A 21,986-nucleotide genomic window follows, 5' to 3' on the forward strand; every position below is an offset into this window, starting at 1 on the left:
CCTCGGAAGTTTCATGGATTATCACTGGTTGCAAGGCCTCCACATTGACGCCGGCGTTGTTCACGATGCTTTTTTAAACCATTAGCCACCCCTGCTAGCTGGAACTAATCTCCGCCACTCCCATGTCTAGTTGCCCGTAAAGAGATGCGGACTCGATATATATACTTCAAAATGAGGGAGAATTTGTTGTTTCTGAAGACCGCAATAGCAGAGACCAACATATTATATAAAAGATCACAAGAGACCAAACTAGTTAGAGAAGAGTGATAAAAAGAACTAGAAAAGAGAGTAACTGACATCAAGTCCTCTTGTCTTGTGTTGACACTGATAAGCGCTTATCGGCTTATCGATAAGGCAAAATTTTCGGAGGAGATGAGCTTCGCCCTTGACATTCTTTCGCGCCACACCTCAAAATGCCTGAGAAGGTCCGTACCCTCTTCGCTGACTCCGATGACGAAAATGTCGTGCCCAAAAAGACCACTCCCCCGCCCACCGAAGAACCGGCGCGAAAGAAGAAGGGGAACAAGAAGCGGAAGCGCGACGAGCCCGAAGCCAACGGCGCTGGTCAAGAGAAACCAAGTGAAGCCCTTGTGCCCGTGCAGGTAGAAAAGGCCGATCCTATACCGGAAAAACTAGAAGAGGCACCCCGAACAAATGGTGCACCATCGAAACCAAAGCCGAAACACAAGTCCAAATCCCTCACCGACACAAAAACCAACTTCACCTCTCTACGAGAGAAGGCCAAGGCCCTCCTCGAGACCCGGCGCAAGCTACCTATCTTTGCAAACGCAGATGAGATCCGCAAATACCTACGCGAACAAGATGTGATGCTGCTGGTTGGTGAAACGGGTAGCGGAAAGAGTACCCAGATCCCGCAGTTCCTGGTGGACGAATTCTGGTGCCGGCCTGTGCCAACACAAATCACACACAACGGAAAGACAGGGAAGAAGCATATTGGAGGGTGTATTGCTATCACACAACCGCGTCGAGTCGCTGCAATCTCGCTGGCCCGGCGTGTAGCTGAGGAAATGGGCACACCACTTGGAAATCACTCCCCTGCCAGTAAGGTCGGCTACTCCGTGCGATTCGATACATCGACATCGCCTAGTACTCGGGTGAAGTTCCTGACGGAGGGAATGTTGCTCCAGGAGATGCTTCATGATCCGTTTTTGACGCGGTACAGTGCTATCGTTGTCGATGAGGTCCACGAACGAGGTATCAACGTAGATTTGGTGCTTGGATTCTTGCGCAATCTTGTCGCTAGCAAGTTTGAGGGTCGTGGTGGTGTTCCGCTCAAGGTGGTAGTTATGAGTGCAACGGCAGATATGGAGAGTCTGACTGGCTTCTTCCAGGAAGGGTATAAACTCCCAGAGCCAGCACCAAAGTCCATCGAGAACGGAGTGGATGCCGATAAAATGGATACTTCTGATTCAAAGGAAATTGCCGCCTGCCATATCAAGGGTCGGCAATTCCCCGTCAAGACGATCTACTCTCCCCAACCAGTGCATGATTTCGTGGATGCGGCTCTCAAGGTCATTTTCCAGATCCATTGCAAGGAGCCGATGCCTGGTGATATCCTGGTTTTTCTGACTGGTCAGGAGACCGTGGAGGCCTTGGAACATTTGGTGAACGAGTATGCGATGGGTATGGACCCGACGCTTCCCAAGATTCAAGTTCTACCTCTGTTCGCCGCGTTACCGCAGGCCGCTCAGCAGCGAGTGTTTATGCCAGCTCCACCACGAACAAGGAAGGTGGTGTTGTCCACCAACATTGCTGAGACTTCAGTCACTGTCTCTGGTGTGCGGTATGTGGTTGACTGCGGCAAGGCCAAGGTCAAGCAGTTCCGCACCCGACTTGGCCTTGACTCCCTTCTTGTGAAGCCCATCTCCAAGTCAGCCGCCATCCAGCGAAAAGGTCGTGCCGGTCGTGAAGCTCCTGGACAATGCTTCCGGCTGTACACCGAGAAAGACTATCTCGCTTTGGACGAGACAAACACTCCCGAGATCCTACGATGTGACCTGAGCCAAGCGCTGCTGAACATGAAGGCGCGTGGTGTTGATGACATTGTTGGATTCCCATTTCTCACCCGGCCACCTCGTGAAGCCCTCGAGAAGGCCCTTCTTCAGCTACTCAGCATCGACGCCCTGGAGGAGACAGGAAAGATCAGTGATGTCGGTCAACACATTGCTAAGTTGCCCTTGACACCTACACTGGGACGTGTCCTATTAGCAGCTGCCGAGAATGGACCAGAATGTTTGATCGATGTCATTGATATTATCTCCTGTCTTAGTGTGGAGAACATCTTCCTCAACACAACCTCCGAGGAGAAAAAGGAGGCCGCAGAAGCAGCACGCCGCGATCTATACCGCCGCGAGGGTGACCACCTAACAATGCTGGCGACTGTGCGGGTCTATGCCGCCGAGCACTCTGACCGCAAGGCCTGGGCAGAGCGACACCTCGTTTCGCACCGAGCCATGCAATCCGTTATGGTAAGAGACTTTCACCGCAACCCCGATACCTACGCTAATAAGAAAACAAGGACGTCCGCAAACAACTCCGAATGCAATGTCGCCAGGCAAAGCTCCTCACCAGCGAACTCTCAAACTCCGTTTCTTCACACGACCCCTCCCCAATTCGCATCCTCCAAAGTTTCCTCGCAGGCTTTGCAACCAATACCGCCCGCCTCGTCCCCGATGGTAGCTACCGCACTATCGTCGGAAACCAGACTGTTGCTATTCACCCATCGAGCGTGCTTTTCGGCAAGAAGGTCGAGGCCATCATGTACAATGAGTTCGTGTTCACCAACCGCAGTTATGCTCGTGGTGTCAGTGCTGTGCAGATGGATTGGGTTGGCGAGGCTTTGGCTGGAAAAGAATGATTGTTTGATAGAGATGTTGTATATATTTTAGATTCATATATACCCCAATGCGATGATATTATCTCTACCCTGGGTTCGTTACGCAACTTTACTATACATATTGCAAGTGTGTGGTTAATCTCGCCTCGAAGGTGAAGTCAGCTGATCACTACGTGATATCAAACACCGACGACCTCCCCCTCGACGAAGATGCGAGGGACGCACTCGAACCCAACTAAGGTGCCGCTTCTAGTGCCCAGGCCCTATTACTGACTGATCTAGTACGTTTGACATATGTGCAGACATGTCTAGTGAAACAGGGTATGTGAATGTTACTGCAGTAGTCTAGGGACACCGACATATCCAGGTGGATTTCTCGACAGCGGCGCTAATCCAACGGACTAAGCCTGCGAGTCGAGCCCACTAAAGGAATACCGCAATACTATCTCTACACTGGGCGTATCAAGAGGGGGTTTGCGTGCTTTTTCGTTAGCCTAAGCGACGTGGTCATAGTTGGTCTTGGCGTCAGACAGTCAGACAGCAACATGCGACATTGACAGGCGATGGGGTGATAGGGACGCAATATAGAACAAGTTGACAATATAGTTGGCAGTTCACTACATTAGAGAACAGTGGATGTTTACTAGACTGCCCATAAACAAGAAAATGTGACAAGCGCTAACTCTACACGTCACATCGTCGATCCCGGTGACCCTAGTCAGCTGATAAGTGCCTCACCCGATATTATTCGACTTTGACAATAAAATGAAGAAATAATATAGCAAGAACTGGGTAATATAATATAGAAACAATATAATAATCGGATATTCACCTCCGAGTGGCCTCATCCGACACCGCTTGCATCATCGGGCGATCACCGCCTTATCAGTTATCTACACATCATCACTCAACCCTTGATCCTTGATCCTTGGTCCTTTGTTTCCCCTTCCCCTGTCTCTCCTGTTTCTCCTGTTTACTTATGATTTTATTTACCTGAATATTCTCTATTCAAAGGTCTTGATATCCTCTTAGGCCGACGGTGATCTCTGCGGAGAGGATCCACCGTATACGCTTATCACACTATGGCTTTCCAGGTCCCAACACACGTCCCCCGACGTAGGACCTCATATTCTTCTCCCCAACCTCCTCCTGTGCTTGATATCCCCCCAACCTCCCCAGACCAACGCGATGACGATACCACACAATGGGTGCTGTTCTCCCCAACCGCACGCACACACACGACCTCGACCGATCGCACCCGCACTGCGGGCCCATCCAGATTAAGTGATTTTGGTTCCTTTGCCGCAACTCCTTCAGCAAACGGTGTCGACGATGATGACGCCCTCTATGGCCAACTAGACGAAGAGGGCACCGAACTAGACAGCCTCGACGACGGATTGCATGCCTTCCGAGCTCCTACCCTTGCACCAGCTTCCCCCACAAGGATGGAACAAGGGCCACCGGCGATGCTTCCAGCCCATGACGGGTTAGGTAGTTTCCAGGCCTCGAGTCAGGTGGTGCAAGATCAGCTCTGGCAGCATGAACAGTACAACCCACAGCGACGGTCGTATGCCCACCTTCAACACCGTCGTCACTCGAGCGTGCAGAGACATTTGGATACCGTCGAAGAGGGCGAGGCGAATATTGAGCGTGAAAGATGGCAGAGAATCGAACAATGGCGCATGGATCAGAGCAGGGCCCTACTCCAGGAAATTGAACGGGAGACCCGTCAACGACGGAACAGTCGTGCCAGCCGATCGAGTGTTCAGCGGTCCGTTGATCATACGCCGCAAGCGAGCGTTCTCGACGAATCATCCATACCGGGGGAATTATCTCTACCGGAAGCGGTCTCCGAAGACGAGGAGTCTTTCTGGCGTCGTATTACTCGTAAGGTAATCAGAGACCTGATCGGAATCGATGACTCCTTGCTGTCTGTGATCTTCGGTGAGTCATTGCCGCTGGACGCGCAACCTCATGGTCAGGAAGAGCCACTTGATATGGAGACTGTGCTAGCCTGCGAAGCGGAGCCAGAGCATGGCGATGCACCGATGTGGCAGACCAAAGTGCTCCAGAGGATTGCCCATGAGCTCGGTGTTCTTGTACATCAACTTTGTGAACACCCAGGTGCATTTACTACGTATTATCAGATGACGAAAGATATATCCGCTGAATACGCGGGTATGTCCATCAACCGTCTAGCAGAGAGCGACGTATCGCAGAAGCCGTTCGAGTCAACTGCACAAAGCGCTGGCGAGACTACTGGTGATTCTATGCCTTCACCTCATTTCATGCCCACACTCCGCGATCCCAATCGCGAACACGAAGCGCAATGGGGTATCGAAGACGACGACCCGATGGGATCCCATTCAACGTCCGATGCAGCACGAGCCCAAGACGAACAGGAGTACTGGGAACGCGGACTCGACGTAATGATGGTATTCCGCTACTTACGCAACCGCTTTAGCCGTCGTGGCTACATGCCCAATGAAGCTCAACCTCCTTCCCCATCTCGCCGACCCCAAGATGCATCCCGTCGAGCAGCCATCATTCGACAACACCACCCACTGGTCGCGCGTGCCCACATTCGCTCCCAAACCCAGACCCGCCGCGCATCACAGTACTCTGGTGTATCAGGTCCCACTGGTGTCTCTTCACCCCTTTTGCGTCCTCATCTCCGTCGCCCTGGCTCTAGCTGCGCCAGCCAAAGCGCTAAACTCTCTGTCATCTCAAGTCGGCGGACCATGACTGGTTCCAGCCGGAATTACTGGGATATTGGCGGAAGTGAGAGCAATAGTGCTATTGGTGTCGGAGCCGGTCTCGGCACCTGGGGCGAAGTGTGAAGACTGTAGGAGATGGAATGCATCAGTCGGTGTCGGTAGATGACATTATGATACTCTTTTCGGGCTGGCTTTTCATGAAGAACCGAAGTCGGTGCCTTCTTCCACGATTTGTTGAACGAGCTATGTCTGCTTCTATGACCTTTTCTTTATACCTATTCTTGTCATTGTGGTGGTTTCGGCTCTTGTTATTTTACTCTCAGCTTCATCTGCCCATATCCTGAATGTCCATTTATGCATACAGTCTTGTCTATTCAACTTGCATCGGATCTTGATGTTGTGAAAGGTATCGTTATAAGTGTACTATAACAATCGCCCGCGAGGGTTAGAATCGAATCATCCTCTACTTATCCAATTGCCTCTGTGGCGGTTTGCATGTCTGACTAGGTTCCTGCAACTGGCCACATTTGTGCTTGTTACATATGCCATGGCGATAGATCCAAGACATGGAACAACAGGTAATACATTCTGCAAACAAGTTTCGTCAACCCCAGAACTAACACACCCACCAACCAAAATCATTCAAGTGCGCATAATGAAATCACATCTCAACATCCGGCCCCCAGGGCAAATCTCCAGCAAAAGAAGTAACCCCCTTACTCTCAGGTCTCTCAACATCAAAATCCCACCGATCAGGCACATCAAGCCCACCACCAAGATGATGCCTAACAAATATCAAAGAAACCCCATCCCGGTATAACCAAGCATCCTCGGTCCTCCGCTGCCACTTCTCAACGGTAGCCCTCATCTCCTCAAGAACAGACTGATACTCAGCCTCACCAACCAGGTTCCGCACCTCATCGGAGTCAGCCTGGATATCATAAAGCTCCTCCGCAGGTCGGAAGAAATAATCTTTCAACGGCCTCGACCCGATCATCTTCGGGCAGTTCTCTGCATTCCGGATCTCCTCCCATGTCAACGAGCCGTAGATATCAGCCGCAAAGGGGAAATCCAAGCGCCAGGCGATGTTGCGGTGGTATTTATACCGTCTGTTTCGCATCATGCGAGTTGGCCAGTAGTTTGTTACTTCATGGAATGTGTGTGAGCCAAAGATCTGGCTCCAGTTTTCGAGTCCGGATGTTTCGTCCAAAACTGGCAGAATTGAACGGCCTGTTCGGGCTGGGTGGGATGGGTTGGGATGTTCTGCCCAGTTGAGGAGTGTGGGAAGGATATCGACGTAGGAGACCATATTCGGGTTGACAGTGCCAGCAGATGAACCGGGACATTTCATGATCAACGGTAAACTCACACCAGCGTCATAAAGAGTCGTCTTGGAATTGATGAATGGCGGGCCATTATCACTCATAAAGAGAACGAGTGTATCATCCGCCAACCCAGACTTCTTCAATCCATCCAGCACCATCCCAACACCCTGATCCAGTCTTGAAATAGACTGATAGTATTCCGCAAACTCATACCTTACCCCAGGCAAATCATTCACAAAAGATGGGATCTCCACATCCTCAGGTCTATACTCAACCCTCTTAACACGCGGGTCATAAACCTCCTGGTTCCCAAACCCAGACCTCGTCAAATCGCGATGCGGATCAATAAACCCAATCGTCAAAAAGAATGGCTGGCCATCATCTGCACCTTTCTTGAAAAATGCAGAAGCCTGGTCTGAAACAAGTGCCACATCACGACTATCACTCTCAGCGCGCATATCCCATGGATAAACGCCCGAAGGACCAACATGCACTTTGCCAATCAGACCTGTTGCATAGCCCCGTGCTGAGAATAAGGCTGGGGCTGTTTCGACGTGGTCGAAGGTTGTGAAATGGTGTCGTCCATTGTGTAGTCCATACTGGCCGTTCTGGTGCGTGTGTAGGCCTGTGTAGATTACTGAGCGACTGGCGCTGCAGGAGGCTGTTGAGGTGAAGGCTTGGGTGAATGTCGTTCCTTCTGAGGCTAGTTGGTCTATGTTTGGGGTTTGGATTTTGTTGTTGCCGTAGCAGCCTAGTTGTTTGCCTAGGTCGTCGGCTATCATGAGGAGGATGTTGCGTTTGGTCATTTTAATTGGATTAGGAATGGGTTTTGTTTTTCGTCCTTGGGGTTCTTCGGTGTAGATAATTTATGCCTTTAGCTGGGATCTGCGAAATATTTCTTATTCAATTTGACTTGCCTTGTCGGAAGTCGGCTTTGTTGCTTGTAGCACGATGGGTAAATTGTTACGGATGTCGCTTGGATGTCGCATAGCATCTGTATGGCAGATCCACTAGGGTGCGTTTCGCGATCCTGTGGGTTGTTTTCATGATAAAGAAGCATCTCGCGAGGTATCGGAGTATATCATTGTAGATCTAAATATGATGTTGGGAATAACGCTCTCGGCCGTCGAGAGGGTATCCAAGCTTATCCCTGGACCGTATGTACACTCATAGGTCATAGGTACTTACGCGCCCCCACCGTTATATACTGTAATCTATATGATGAACCCACTATTTTGTAATAACTGCAGCCTGATGCGCTCGAAAATGGGCAAAAAAGAGGTGAATTAGAGATGCCAAACGTAGGGCGAAACATGCTTGAAAATGTAAACTTACTTCTAGGCTTTCTTATAGGGACTGTCCAATATACTTTAGGGGTGGGATTGGAGACACGTTTATGACCCCTGTTGTATGAGAAAAGATCATGTTTATAAATAATATTAAGTAGGTAATTCCGTATAATCATTAGCTATGCCTTGGCCTCGAAATAAGCCGTATTAGCTTTCCCAGCACTCAGGTCCTCCTTGGCCTGTTCAATATCAGCTGCGAAGCGGCTCGGCTCGGACGTTGTTTTAAATGTCCAGATATTTTGGTTATTAAACACCTCATCAATCTCTTCTAGAGACTTTCCACACGTCTCGGGGAAGAGAAGGAAGACGTGGATAGCGGCAACAAGGCAGAACGTTCCGAATACGCAGTAGATCTGAAACCAAGTCAGTGATAAGTTACGCTTTGCATGGTCTATGGAGATAAAACTTACCTTCCACTGAATATTTTTGAATCCTGGTGGTGTGAAGAAGGTTAAAGCAAAATTACAGGCCCAGTTGAAAAATGTTGCTAGGGATACTGATTTACTGCGGATATAGAGAGGGATAATCTCTGGTGGGTATGCCCTGCGAAGAAGGATAGTTAGCTTTGATGGAAGAGTTGTTCAAGAAATGGAACATGGAACATGCCATCCTAAGGGACTGCAAAAGATATACGGTTAGTCGTTGTGTTCTTATTTTGTTGAAGACGGGATACTTACCCCCAAGTGGGCGCAAATGTAGCAATGAACAAGTATGAACAGGCGATAATTGCCTTAGATGCTTTGCCATTGGAAACTCTCCAAGTGACTGTAGGGGATCCTTTGAGTCCTTCTGGAACATGGTATCCATACGAAGCCATAATACCTGCTTGAGTAAACTGCATAACTGCCATGATAAAAGCACCGCCGATGAAGAGACGACGGCGGGGGAGGCGGTCGATGAAGATTAGTGCTGGGAGTGTCATCACAACGTTGATGATGTATTGAATTGATGCCGATAACAGGGCATTGTTGCCTTCAAGGCCGGCCATCTGTGAATTTGTCAATCTCAGATCCATACTAGGGAGACCTTGGGTGCTATAGAGGATCAATCTCACCTGGAAGATGTAGACAATGTAGTACATCATGGCATTTGTTCCACTCAATTGAGACCAAATATGTGTAAAGATACCGCAGTGTACGCGGATAATGTTGCGAGGTTTGAATAGCTCCATCCAGGATGAACTTTGGTATTGGCGTTCGAGTCTTGTTATGGATTAGTTTTGGCGGAGGCACAGAAGGATTTGGCCTTACTCAATCTTCTCGCGAATTTCAGTAGTCTGAGCTAGAACAACCGGGTCAAGATTATCTCCCTTGGCATGTAATCTTGCGAGTACAGCGACTGCCTCTTCCCATCGATCTTGTGTAGCAAGCCAGCGTGGTGAACGAGGCATCATTGGGAGACATGACATGAGAACAATCGCTGGGATCATTTGAATACCCCAGGGGATGCGGAATACTGCGTTGTTGCTTATGTAGGATGTTCCGAAGGAGATGAAGTACATGATTAGAATCTAGAGTAATGTCAGCCAGGCACAATTGAAGGATGTGAACGGAGCATACACCCCATGTTATCATCCACTGTTGTAGAGAGAGAAACCTGCCACGCTGGTGAGGAAGACTGATCTCAGCAATCAAAATGGGACTATGAGATCCTGTTAGTGGAATTGGCAATGTCAGGACCAGTTCACGAACTTACCCTTGCGACGTGAGCATTCCAACACTGAAGCCGTTGATAATCCGAGACACAATAAGCATAGGAACATTCTGCACTGCGCACATCAAAGTCGAACCAGTCAACCAAATTATGCAGGCGATGAACAGCGAGTCACGACGACCATATCGATCACTCGTCCAAGCTGAGAAGAGCGACCCAAGTAGCGAGCCACCAGCCATACTGGCCGTGATCCCACCCTGTGCAACAGCATCGGGTTTGTGGAAGTACTCCTTGTACTGATCAGTGCCAATGATGGCAGACATGCTCGACACATCGAAGCCTTGGATAAGGCCGCCAATGGTTGTCAGCACGCTGATCAGGTAGACATTGTTCAGTCGAGGTGCTTTGCCCATTTCAGTGCTCTTGACAAGCAAATTAACAAGAAGAAATGCCACAGAGCGCAGTTGGCCTTGTTACATGCCAGGGACCCCGGATTTTTATGTAGCTCCACTCGCCGCGGTCAGATCTTCCTCGTCCAATGAGTATGTCTTGGGAGCCGATATCCGCGGTTGACGAGACCCGGTCAGAGTCCTGTTCAAACGTCAATTGGGGATGGAATGGTGAAATCGTGAGGCATAACTTTGGGGGCTTGTGAACAATTGATCAGATTACTTGATGCGGTCTAAGTCTGAATGATGGGATTGTAGATGTTGTATAGTTCCAACATACTCGGCAAAAAGGTGGCAATGGAACAGCATTGAATGCCCACCAGTGGACTAACACGCTGAACAAGAGCACAAAACCCCAATATTTACCCCGGATTCATACAAGCTCCAGTTTGTCAATTGTCACTTAAGCTTAATCTGGTCCGAAGCAGTATTGCCGCGGCCCTCCGCTCTTAGCGAGATCCGAACGAGTTCCGGTACTCCTCGCTTCTTTCCTTCTCACATGTATCTACCATTCTAGATGCATATGCGGAAGTCGGCACATCATGCTATCATGGAGTGGAGATAGAGAATCTCCGAGTGATCCGACGTCTCGCCCTGCGTCAGGCACTCGCAGGTCTCGATCAGGTTAGCTCCACCTGTCATTCCATGCCAAGAGATATGTACAAGGGACTGACTGACAATCTAGGCTGTTTTCTGTGTCGGGCGCGCAAAGTGAAATGCGACGAGCGCTGGCCCTCATGTTTGAATTGTGAACGTCTCAAATTGGAATGCCCGGGTCATCCAGGCCAGAATTCGGGGCTGGCTGCAAGAGCTCTCAGGAGTGCGCGGCGGGATGCGGCATTGACACAGGCCGGTACAGCTCGGCACCGAGTATCAAAATCATGCCATGCTTGTCGCTTGGCTAAAGCTCGATGCTCAGGGGGTGATATTTGCACCCGATGCTCCCGCAGAAATATTGGATGCTCGTATAGTCCGGGTCGCATGCAACAGCCACAGAAAAGCTCCGCGTCTTATGCCCCTGCTCATGACAAAACTCGTAGTCCTACTTTGGTGCCAACTCGGCTCCAGAAAAATCAATCCTCATCTCAGCAGTCTCCAGATAGCGTGACTGATCCTATCTCGTGGTATGAATCCATTTTCATTTCTTGATTTACTCCGAAACTGACTCATGTAGGCTTCACACTCAACAATTACCGGATAAAGATCGAATTATAATTTTGGTCGAAGAATATTTCGCCCACGTTCATCCATTACGATGTTATGGTTTCGTGCATAAGCCCTCATTCATGCAGCGATTAGATGAAGAATTTGAGACCTGCTGCAACGATGAATCACTCCTTCACATTGTTTGCGCATTGGGAGCAAAGTAAGTACCAAAGCCCTTACTATAAAGATAGAAAATACTAAGATCCAACAGATTCCTGGCTCTAAATTACCATTCCCAGTTTTCACCCGAGACGATACTCACAGCTGGGAATCAGTGGGCCAAAATCGCCAAGGCTCGCATATTTGTAGACTTAGACGACCTCTCCCTAGAGAAACTAATGGTGAGATACTGTCCACACCCAACGACGACTATTCACACTAATATGGAACAAGACCGCAATCCTCCTCTATGATCACGATCTTCGGATCGGAAGCTATGCCTCAGCTTTTATGCTCTCTGGGGTGACTGCAAGAATGTCACAAGCATTGCAACTCAACCTTGAAAGTTCCGCCGACATACTTTGCAATGAACTTGACTCTACGTGCCCAATAACCAACGAGTCCAAACGGCGTTTAATGTGGAGTTGCTATGTCATGGATAGTTGGGTAGGTAGTGGTGTCAACCAACTCACTCTCATCGAAGACAAAGACTTAAAGATCCAGCTTCCTTGTCACAGCCATAACTTCTCCCTTGGAACTGCCTGTGTCACTGAAATGCTGGACCAGGGAAAGGTACTTGGCTTTATCTCGTGTGAACAAACTCCTTCACAGCCAGCCCAAAACATGGGGATTGAGGCTTATTTCATCCGCCTCGTCAGCAGCAGGAAAAAGGTTCTCCGGTAAGAGTCATTCTATAAGCGTATTGAATCCAAACCTGGCTAACGGGTTGTATAGATATGTCAAGCACCTGGATACCTCGAAGCCACCGTGGGAGTCTGATTCCGAGTTTCTGCAATTGGTAACCGAATTTGCGAACTGGCGGAGAGATCTTTCGCAGAGTCTTAAGTGGAACTCAGGCGCGATTTACGCACGGAAGGAGTCGTCGCAGTTGGGTGCTTTGACTTTGCTTTGGTGTACCTATCATCAAACCTTGTGTGATCTATACCGGATTGGTATGCCGAACTTGTTTCACATTCGACGACATCATAAGTTTCCAACAGCCCAACAAGAGTTTCTGGACAATTGTCGCAGAGCTTGTTTTGACAATGCTCGTGAACTCTCGAAGATCATTGCTGAAGCTTCACGGCACGGGGTGAAAGCTCTGTCTGATACTTGGCTGTGTATCATTGCACATGACAGCACGAAGGTCATGTTATACTTCATAAAGCAGAACACACGATCCCCCAATGCTTTAAGTGTGTTTGAGGTGGAGGAAACGACGACTCTTGTCAAAAAGAATATGGAAGCACTTATGCAAATGAGGTCTCTTGTTGCAACGGCACAGCATTGCGTATGTGACGCTACCTGTTCTCAAAAACCATTTACTAACACCTGGCGTCTAGTATCTCTCCGTTTTGAAAATGATGATTGCAGCAGGTCTCCACCCTCACCTTCCCCATGCGCCCATAAATGAGCGAGAGCCGGATGAGAATGAGGAACAGTATGTTTCTCAATATATTGTTGCGAACGAATCACTCATCTTCCTTAGTTCCTCTACTCCTGGATCCCCTGTTCAAGAGTCACCCGAAGCTGTCTTGAATCCTCTTGCAATCTATCGCATGGCACGCACAGCTTTGCATGGCAAAGACTCTCGAGGGCCAACCTCAAATTCGCCTTCAACTACGAACACGAACTCGTCTAGAACGTTCCAATCTAGGACACACCACCAACCTCATGAAAACCACGAACAGAAGCAAACACAAGGGCCGCAAAAGTCTCAAATCGATGAGAGAACAGACATGTTACCACCCTTCGAAGTTGCTTCTGTCCCAATAAGACCCGCCGATTCATCGTCCAACTTTAATGCTTTCCCACAATTCCCGCCCCTCGGCACTGTTGGATCGTGGGATCCTTCTGAAATGGCTATCATGAACATGATTGACGAGAGAACGGCCCCTTGGTCTGTGGAATATCTGACTGATGGGCAGTCGGGGGTGGATCCATTTTTGTTTCCATTTTAGACTACTGACTTGTAGAATACCTCAATCAATACTTCTTTGAGATTTTTCTCTGTGCTAAAAATAGGCTCAACAATAGAACTCCAGACACAATGCACATGTCCATTTTCTTCCCCACGTTACATATAGAGTGCGAGTGTCATAGAAGCAAACTCTTTGTTGACCTTAAACTACAAGAGGGATCATAAATGTGTACACAGTGCTATGAAGTATGAACAGTCTCTATACGAAAGCCTCGAAGCGAGTGTACCGTTTCATGCATTGTTTTCACTTTTGTTAGATAGTATGGCTTTGAGAGAGTGTGTCCATTTTGTGGATGACATACTTCTCAAAGGCTATGGGATGAAATATATCATCTTAGAGGATTATCCGTGGCCTATGTCTCGCGATTCGATTGAGGAGATAGATCGCATCATTCTTGATCGGTCGCAGACTGCCTATCGTGAGGACATCCTATCTGTGATGTTAACCTCCATTGAGGCTTAACATTCTAGACTCCTGTGGAACTGCCCGGCTTTCGAGTGATATCGAGCAAGGGGGAGTGGACTCTGAGCTGTGACATCATGGAGCTAGGAATCTTCGCATTGTTGACGCGTTCATCATTCCTGCCATTCTGCGCCGTGTCCAGAATGCAGTTTACATGATTAGCGTAAAGGTAATTGAAATTAGTATCCTCTATCTGACATAGGTTTGATTTAGAATATTCTTTTGAATATCCAATTTGGATGGGTCGACTGATTTGATCCCCATAGCTGAGTATAGTAAACAGTCAATCGAATGAAGAAGAATTTGTCTCGGGTAAAAGAGAATAAACTTGTCAGGTTGAAGAGATTCTCGCCATATACCAAGCCATACCGTCGGAGCTTTTATAGCTTATGAGCCTTTGGTCTGCCATGGCTTCTTACCAACGCCCAAGGTTTATTAGCGGGGGGCGGGTGACCTTGGTTATGATCCTTCTGTCTCTTAGACTTGCCTTGTCCTATCGAGCCCCTTATCTTAGCTGGTCAGTGACAATCCCAAGTTCAGCATGGCCAGATATCAAAGAGGAAAGTGTCTTCAACACGTGATATAAAATGCGGGGGAGATAAGCATACTGTTGATCCGCGGGTCTCGACTTCCTTGAATTCACTAACTGAAGATCACACCTTGTGATAATGGCGTTCATTTCATTGTGGAACAGGAAGGTTACGCCGATGACTTCCAAGTCCTCGTGGGGTGGTCGGAATGATGTCCAACGTTCGCCCAATTCCCCTCGCACAGAAGTCCCCATGATCTCAGTCTATAAAGATCCACACGAGAATCAAACTTACAGTCCGATAATAATAAAATCTGGCTTCTACATAATACAATATTCCCTTCACGATGGGATCTTCCACAACCACAGACCATCAGTATGACATCCTCATTATCGGCGCTGGCCTCTCCGGCATCTGTGCACTCCACAACCTCCGAGAACGCTTCCCGTCTTGGCGGGTAGGGGTCATCGAAGCGGCCGATAATGTTGGAGGCACGTGGTACTGCAACCGTTACCCCGGCGCACGCGTCGATTCCGAGTCCCTCTCTTATGCATACTCGTGGGATAAGGAGGTGCTGAACGAATGGCATTGGAAAGAATCCTTCGCTCCACAATCAGAGATCCACCGTTATATCGAGTATGTCTGTGACAAACACAATTTGCGCAAGGACATTCAGTTCAATACTCGCATCAAGTCTGCCCAATGGCAGGATAAGAGCAACACCTGGCTGTTTTGTGATGAAGCCGGTACCTTTTATCGGACCCGTTTCTTCATCAGCTGCATGGGGTTCCTGTCTACCCCGACACTTCCAGCTATTCCCGATATCGAAAAATTCCAAGGCGAAGCTTTCCACACATCCCGTTGGCCGCAAGACTTCGACCTGAAACGCGACCTAGCCAACAAGCGGATTGGAGTGATCGGCACTGGTGCTACAGGAATTCAGACCATCACTGCAGTATCCAAAGAATCTAGTATCAAATCTTTGAGCGTTTTCCAGCGAACAGCAAACTGGTCAGCACCACTTCGCAATGAGCCCATCAGCCTCGATCAGATGGAACAACACCGCAAGGACTACGACTCCCTTTTCCAACTATGCGCGGAGACCCCAGGATGCTTCATGCACCAAGCGGACCCACGAAAGTCCCTAGAAGTGTCTGAGGCAGAGCGCTTCAAGCTCTGGGAAGATATATACGCAAAGCCCGGTTTCGCCAAATGGCTCGGCACATTTAGCGACACATATACCGACCGCGAAGCGAACCGGCTCTATTCCGACTTTATGGCGAGCAAAATCCGAGCGAGGGTGCACGACCCAAAGGTGGCAGACAGTTTGATTCCTAAGAATCATGGCTTCGGCACACGGCGTGTACCTCTCGAGAGCGGATACTTTGAAGTTTATAACCAGCCCAACGTCAATCTTGTCGATCTGCAAAAGACGCCCATAGAAAGAGTTACAGAGAAAGGCATTATCACATCCGACGGCAAGCACCATGATCTGGACGTCTTGATCTATGCCACTGGCTTTGATGCTATCACTGGTGCATTCAGCTCGATTGATTGGACCGGGAAAGATGGCCGTCCCCTTCTCGGCTTTAGCGATAACAACGAAGGCAAAGAAGCAATTTGGATAGACCACCGCCCACGCACATACCTGGGTATGACGGCCAACTCTATGCCTAACATGTTTATGGTTCTTGGCCCTCACCAGCCATTCGGCAACGCTCCTCGGACAATTGAGCATGCTGTTGATGTTATTTCGGACTTGCTTCAGTACTGCAAGGACAATGACTACTCTTACGTGGAGCCTACACCAGAAGCTGTGGATGCTTGGACTGAGCATGTTGTCGAGTGCAGCAAGGGTGCTCTGTCGAATGAAGTCGATAGTTGGATGACTGGTGTTAATAAGAATGTTAAGGGCAAGACTGTTCGCAGCGTGGCTCGGTATTCTGGCAGTGCCGTCGAATATCGCCGGAGATGCGCTCAGTCTAAAGCTGAAGGGTGGAAGGGGTTGACATTTGATATGCTTCCTGATGCTAAGATTTCGAACCCCCAGATTGCCACTTCCAGGCTTTGAATGTTCAAGATAATTATGGGATCAATTTTATCATTTTTGCTATTGTCTTAACTTTGGCCTTTTAGCGATGGGCATAGAATATTTGACACTTAAAGAACATTGTACAACAGGGGGTCATGAATGTGTATAATGTGCCATTCATGAAGTATGGGACAGTCTTTACACGAAAGTCTCGAAGCTAGAATACTTTTTCAGACATAGTTTCCGCCCTACTTTGGCCTCGCTTTTTTGCCTCTTTTTGCCCATTTTCGAGCACCTCAGGTGACAGTTATTTAAAATGGCAGGTTAATGATGTAGGATGTGAAAGGACTTGTGGCTTATGACTGTATGTGAAGAACTATATTAGAATCAGTTTTAAACCGACTCCTGGAGAACTCTAATACAAATCTAAAGGGTTAGATTTGGAAGAACCGCACACTACACAGTGACGGGAAAAACGAATCGAACAAACCATCTCTCAATCAGACCCCAACCCAGCCAACAAACTAGCTGAAGGCGCAAAGAAAGTCGTACCAGTAAGCGGCCTCGAAAAGTCAAGAAGACGATCATGCAACCCAGGCGGATCGCCTAAGAACATATTCTCTAGCATCTTCTCAATGACCCACAAGCGACGCGTATACCCAATGAAGTAAGTCCCAAACTCGCCCGACCCCGGCGATCCAAACGGCATATTATCCCGAAGGATACCATGCTCATTCCCATTCTCATCTTCAATTGTACTAAGCGTCTTATGTGAGCGCTGTCCAGACTCTGCATCATCGAGCTCAACATTATCGATCTTCGTGCGGCCGATAATCTTCTCCTGTTGCTCTGTCGAGAGATCTTTCCATGCAGGTAGATCATGTGTATATTTCTGCACAACGATGTAGCTTCCACCTGAAGCATGGCCATCTTCTTCTGCGACAAGAACTGAAGATGGAACTGCCGGTCCGACGGGGTTGGCTGTTCCATCCACGAATCCGAGGAGGTCGCGTACATCAAAATAGCGAAAGCCGACTGTTTCGTCGATGACGTTGACAGAACTTCCGAGTTGGTCCATCAGTTGGCGCTCAAACTCGAAGCAAATATCGCGACGTTCAGAGCGGATGTGGAAGAGCAAGTCACCCGGCGTGGAGATTGCTGTGTGTTTTACGCCTTTGATCTCACGGAATGGATGTAGCTCAGCGGGTCGGGGGAGGCCTGTGAGCTTATCCCAGATTTCACTTCCTATGCCGACAGTGCAAGCAAATTGAGCGCCAAGGTCCCGGATAGAGACATTTTTGGCTAGACTCTCTAGGCCTGATAATGTCGATTGCACGGTTTCAATTGCGTCGGGCTTGTTGGTTACTGATACCACGAGGAATGTGGCGCATTGTGTGAGCGGCGCGTCTACACGCTGTGGCTCTATTGGGACACGCTGGCTGCTCATCTTTGCTCTTGCTGATTGGAAGTCTGTGGGCTGTGTAGAGATGCGTGGTTTGCTTGATGAAAAGCGAATTCTCCGAGACTGGCTCGTAAAATGCCGTAGTCGTAGATGGTTGTTTGAAGTTGTTGAGATGGATCGAAGTGTGACTGGGGCTCCAATCCATGAAGGAGAGCTCGATTTAGAACTATTGGATAGCAAAGAACCGAATATCCTCCCAGGATTGTTCATAACTCTCGCAGGAGTCTAGAGTGATCGGGGTCGGAGTCTTGCACTTAGGTCAAGAACTCGGCTAACGTGAGAACATCAAGTGCTTATTACAAGCGATATCCAATTTACTGTTCTCGACTTGTTAAATCACAAAATGTTCTCAATAAAAAAAGGAGAAGAACGGTAGTGCCGGATACATAGAGGTGGTGAGGTCACACCCGACGGAACCGTCCAAGTGTATGTCTCAACGATTTGTTTCGCATTCCAGAATAAATAGATGCAAATAAATTTCATCTCAATGTTATAAACACCATCTATCTCTGTGTATAACCACCATCCACGAACAAAGCCGTACCAGTAACAAACGAACTCCTCCCACCAGCCAGGTAAATAACACCGTCGGCAATCTCCTCAGGCTGACCCATACGCTCCATAGGCACCGCATTGGCAACCTTCTCTTTCATAGCCGCCAGAATCTGAGGCGATTTCGTCGTGAGTGGAGTCTCAGTGTATCCAGGACAGATAGCATTGATGCGCAATCCATCCTTGGCATAATCCTCCGACGCAGTCCTCGTCAGTCCAATAATGGCATGCTTGCTCGCAGTGTATGCAGTGGATAGGGCGATTCCAGCAATACCCTGAATAGACGAGAAGTTGACAATTGAGCCCCGCTGCAATGGCCGACCATTAATAGAAGATCGGATCGGCTCCTGCTTCAACATGATCTTCGCAGCAGCGCGCAGGACGAAGAATGTTCCCGTCAGGTTGATGTTGAGAATGCGCTCCCAGTCGGATGTTTCGCAGAATGCTGCGCCGCCTGGGTGCTTCATGGCAATTCCGGCTGCGTTGACGACGTAGTCCAGTCGGCCGAAGGTTGCGGCGACTTCTTGTACGACTTCATTCACACGGTTCTCGTCGGTGATATTTGTGGGGTATGTTTCGACTCGGCAGGGCTTTGAGCCAGATTGTTTTCTGAATAGCTCTTGGATCTCGGCTTTGACTGCGGCCAGGGCTTCGGCGTTCAGGTCCAGCAAGGCAATTCCTGAGGCGCCATCTCTAGCGAATGCCCTCGCGCATGCACGGCCGATGCCTGAAGCTCCACCGGTGACAAGTGCGATTCCTGATACGTCCATTTTGAATGATGTGGTTTGTTGGGGCTGTCGTGTGTGCTTCTGTTACACGCAGCGGGAGGGACTTCGAGGAAAAGGAAGGATTTTGAATACACGAATCAACATATTGAGGGTCAATGCCTCCAATAAATAGCAGCAGTTTGGGATTACTCCTCATCTTCGCAAGTATACTTCGTACAAGTGGTATGTGGGGTTGTCGCGGATACTTGCCTAACTTGATGTCCACTATCTACTACCCAGTTCCACATTACTTCACCGTGTTTACTTTCCTATTTTATATCTTGTAGGCTTCCCTGCTTCATGCCCCTGAGGGGTATTGCTACCTTCGAGATAAGGTAGGACTAATAGGTTGTTGGCACAAGTATAGAGATATCGCAACAATGATTGACAGTCAACTATCTCAAGACGCCAGTCCAAGCAGTACAGGTTAAGAGTTCGAAAGCCGTGACTAAAATTACTATAACATCATGCAAATACGTCGTCTCCTGCCCGATCATGGGGGTGGATAAAAGATCGCTAAGTGAGCAACTCAAGGCGACAGGGCAATCAACTCACCAAGATCACACTGTTTGAATGTCGTTTGAAAGAATGATTTATATTCCTCAGGAGATGATTGACAGATAGTATAAAGGAGAAGTCATCTGAGTCTCCCGGTGCTTCATTCGTCTGTGCACCGCCAGCTCTTAGCTTTCGCTGCCGACGGACTATTCCCATACAATCAACCTAAGCCCCTATGCCTTGCCATAAATACTTGACTTTATTTGAGCATTCCCATCTTGCACAGATATGGCAGGCTTAGTTAGGACCGCCAGGGCCACTTCCAGTATTACCTCCACCATTGCCTCCGCTTCCACCGCTGCTTCCACTGCTTCCACTACCAGAGCTGGAGCTCGAAACACCTCCATCAGCTGTAAGAAGTGCTGCATAGCTCGCACTATAGCTAGCAGAAGTGTCGATGCCGACAGTAACCCAAGAAAAGAGACCATCTTCAACGGTGTCACCAAGGAGAACATAATTGAAAACTGGGTCCGAGTCGCTGTTCTCAGTCTCTCCGGCCAGAACGCGGTCATTGGCGTTGAGTGTAATCGCAACTGCATTCTCGCTATACGGAGACAGCGCTTCAACTTGGCTGATGAGGTCCTGGTCGTAGAACATCTGGCCAGTATGGGCAATATTGCCACCAGTAAGGGTACCATTGGAAAGAACAGTTGCGCCAACATGGGCGATGACATGAACATGGGTTGCCCGACCACTATAGTGACCAGGGAAAATTGTCTGGAACTGGGCCACTCCATCTGTATCCGTCGGCTGGAGGCCTCGCAGAGCGGTGTTATCGAGGTTGCTCGCGTCATTGCCGTTTCCATTGCTGCTGTCTTGGACTCCGGAGTAGACACCAGTCGAGTTGCAATTCCAGACGTCCCAGTAAAGATCAACAATTGGCTCGCAGGTGTTGATGTCAATGAATTGAGCATCCATCACCACTGGAACACCTGGTTCATCATCAACTAGGTCGGACCGAATCAGCTCTCCCTTGACCCAGAAGGGGCCGACCTCACCCTCCGGGGAGAGAATGCAGGTAACGTTCTCGGAGAAGAAGACATCAGAGGAAGAGTCAGCCGTGACACCAGTTATGTCAGACAAATGAGAGGTGGCCAGGACATCTGAGAGATCTCTGACCTTGAGAAACTCTGCCAATCGTTAGCATATTTATGGTGAATGAACTGGACCTTCTCCAAGACTCACCGGAGTCAGTACTTCTCTTCGCATGCTTCCTTGCAATATCCCTTCGTCGAGAAGCTGCACGGGCTTGAAGGGCACGGAACTCGGTCTTTTCCGCGCAAGCAGCCAAGCTACGTCGGGAGTGATGAAGAAAGCTTCGCTTCAGAGCTGGACTTGAGTGATCCTCATGGCCTGGATGAGCCACTGCAATAGCAGCTAATCCAAGCAAAACAACTTTGGAGAAGAAAACCATGACTGATCGAGCAATTTGGTTGTCAATTGCTGCTTGTTGCTGGTGATGAAGAAATCTTTCTTCTCTTGCGGGATGAGTCTCCAGCTTATATACGTTTTCCTGGCCATCTAACTTCTCTTCCGTGACTGCAGGACCTTTGATACATCAATTCATTCTTGAGCACAAACAAAACCATCTTTCTCTCGCCAAGGCTCTTGAAGTGAAATTGGATTACTTCGGCTACCATCTGGTTGGCGGGATGAACCATGCCGCCTATACCCCAGTTATTCTCCGGAGCTTGTAGACCGGATACTCAGGAATTTGCATTAGCGTCAAAAGAAAAGTATTTCGCGAGGACCCAGACCTAAAAGATTTTGCTCAGCTGATCAAGCGAAGTCGAAAAGGGCCACTCTATAGGTGCATTTTCTCCTGGCTGCAACAGGGTGGTTGGAAACCCGTACTCGTAAGTCTATTCCGCCGGTATTCAATCTGAATAAAGTAAACACTTCATGTAGAGAAGCAGGGTCCCGGGC

General features: G+C 48.8%; 9 protein-coding genes across 9 annotated transcripts; 4 read left to right on the top strand and 5 right to left on the bottom strand.

Moving 5' to 3' along the window:
- Nucleotides 1–413: 413 nt before the first annotated feature.
- Nucleotides 414–2,889, top strand: N7446_006412 (putative ATP-dependent RNA helicase (Hrh1); the record flags this gene model as incomplete). The annotated part of the gene is made up of 2 exons (XM_058515160.1): nucleotides 414–2,489; nucleotides 2,540–2,889. The coding sequence occupies 2 exons, from the start codon at nucleotides 414–416 to the stop codon at nucleotides 2,876–2,878; spliced, it is 2,415 nt and encodes an 804-aa protein (XP_058372338.1). The 3' UTR covers nucleotides 2,879–2,889.
- Nucleotides 2,890–3,939: 1,050 nt separating this feature from the next.
- Nucleotides 3,940–5,697, top strand: N7446_006413 (uncharacterized protein; the record flags this gene model as incomplete). Its single annotated transcript, XM_058515161.1, has 1 exon — nucleotides 3,940–5,697. One exon carries the CDS (start codon nucleotides 3,940–3,942, stop codon nucleotides 5,695–5,697), a length of 1,758 nt encoding a protein of 585 aa, XP_058372339.1.
- Nucleotides 5,698–6,235: 538 nt separating this feature from the next.
- Nucleotides 6,236–7,705, bottom strand: N7446_006414 (sulfatase family protein; the record flags this gene model as incomplete). The annotated part of the gene is made up of 1 exon (XM_058515162.1): nucleotides 6,236–7,705. One exon carries the CDS (start codon nucleotides 7,703–7,705, stop codon nucleotides 6,236–6,238), a length of 1,470 nt encoding a protein of 489 aa, XP_058372340.1.
- A 662-nt stretch (nucleotides 7,706–8,367) lies between these two features.
- N7446_006415 (sugar porter family MFS transporter) lies at nucleotides 8,368–10,314 on the bottom strand (the record flags this gene model as incomplete). Its single annotated transcript, XM_058515163.1, has 8 exons — nucleotides 8,368–8,601; nucleotides 8,659–8,811; nucleotides 8,851–8,866; nucleotides 8,926–9,236; nucleotides 9,303–9,450; nucleotides 9,499–9,758; nucleotides 9,808–9,889; nucleotides 9,944–10,314. The coding sequence occupies 8 exons, from the start codon at nucleotides 10,312–10,314 to the stop codon at nucleotides 8,368–8,370; spliced, it is 1,575 nt and encodes a 524-aa protein (XP_058372341.1).
- A 578-nt stretch (nucleotides 10,315–10,892) lies between these two features.
- N7446_006416 (uncharacterized protein) lies at nucleotides 10,893–13,676 on the top strand (the record flags this gene model as incomplete). The annotated part of the gene is made up of 10 exons (XM_058515164.1): nucleotides 10,893–10,974; nucleotides 11,036–11,203; nucleotides 11,270–11,474; nucleotides 11,525–11,716; nucleotides 11,768–11,897; nucleotides 11,950–12,162; nucleotides 12,220–12,395; nucleotides 12,451–13,006; nucleotides 13,059–13,156; nucleotides 13,205–13,676. The coding sequence occupies 10 exons, from the start codon at nucleotides 10,893–10,895 to the stop codon at nucleotides 13,674–13,676; spliced, it is 2,292 nt and encodes a 763-aa protein (XP_058372342.1).
- A 1,359-nt stretch (nucleotides 13,677–15,035) lies between these two features.
- N7446_006417 (flavin-containing monooxygenase) lies at nucleotides 15,036–16,760 on the top strand (the record flags this gene model as incomplete). The annotated part of the gene is made up of 1 exon (XM_058515165.1): nucleotides 15,036–16,760. One exon carries the CDS (start codon nucleotides 15,036–15,038, stop codon nucleotides 16,758–16,760), a length of 1,725 nt encoding a protein of 574 aa, XP_058372343.1.
- Nucleotides 16,761–17,217: 457 nt separating this feature from the next.
- N7446_006418 (Dyp-type peroxidase) lies at nucleotides 17,218–18,168 on the bottom strand (the record flags this gene model as incomplete). Its single annotated transcript, XM_058515166.1, has 1 exon — nucleotides 17,218–18,168. The coding sequence occupies one exon, from the start codon at nucleotides 18,166–18,168 to the stop codon at nucleotides 17,218–17,220; it is 951 nt and encodes a 316-aa protein (XP_058372344.1).
- Nucleotides 18,169–18,686: 518 nt separating this feature from the next.
- N7446_006419 (SDR family NAD(P)-dependent oxidoreductase) lies at nucleotides 18,687–19,505 on the bottom strand (the record flags this gene model as incomplete). The annotated part of the gene is made up of 1 exon (XM_058515167.1): nucleotides 18,687–19,505. The coding sequence occupies one exon, from the start codon at nucleotides 19,503–19,505 to the stop codon at nucleotides 18,687–18,689; it is 819 nt and encodes a 272-aa protein (XP_058372345.1).
- A 792-nt stretch (nucleotides 19,506–20,297) lies between these two features.
- Nucleotides 20,298–21,474, bottom strand: N7446_006420 (intradiol ring-cleavage dioxygenase; the record flags this gene model as incomplete). Its single annotated transcript, XM_058515168.1, has 2 exons — nucleotides 20,298–21,190; nucleotides 21,246–21,474. The coding sequence occupies 2 exons, from the start codon at nucleotides 21,472–21,474 to the stop codon at nucleotides 20,298–20,300; spliced, it is 1,122 nt and encodes a 373-aa protein (XP_058372346.1).
- Between the last annotated feature and the right edge of the window lie 512 nt (nucleotides 21,475–21,986).

This window comes from Penicillium canescens (assembly GCF_028828765.1).
Source record: "Penicillium canescens strain IBT 15451 chromosome Unknown utg000004l_segment0_segment0, whole genome shotgun sequence".
NCBI classification, from domain to species: Eukaryota; Fungi; Ascomycota; class Eurotiomycetes; order Eurotiales; family Aspergillaceae; genus Penicillium; species Penicillium canescens.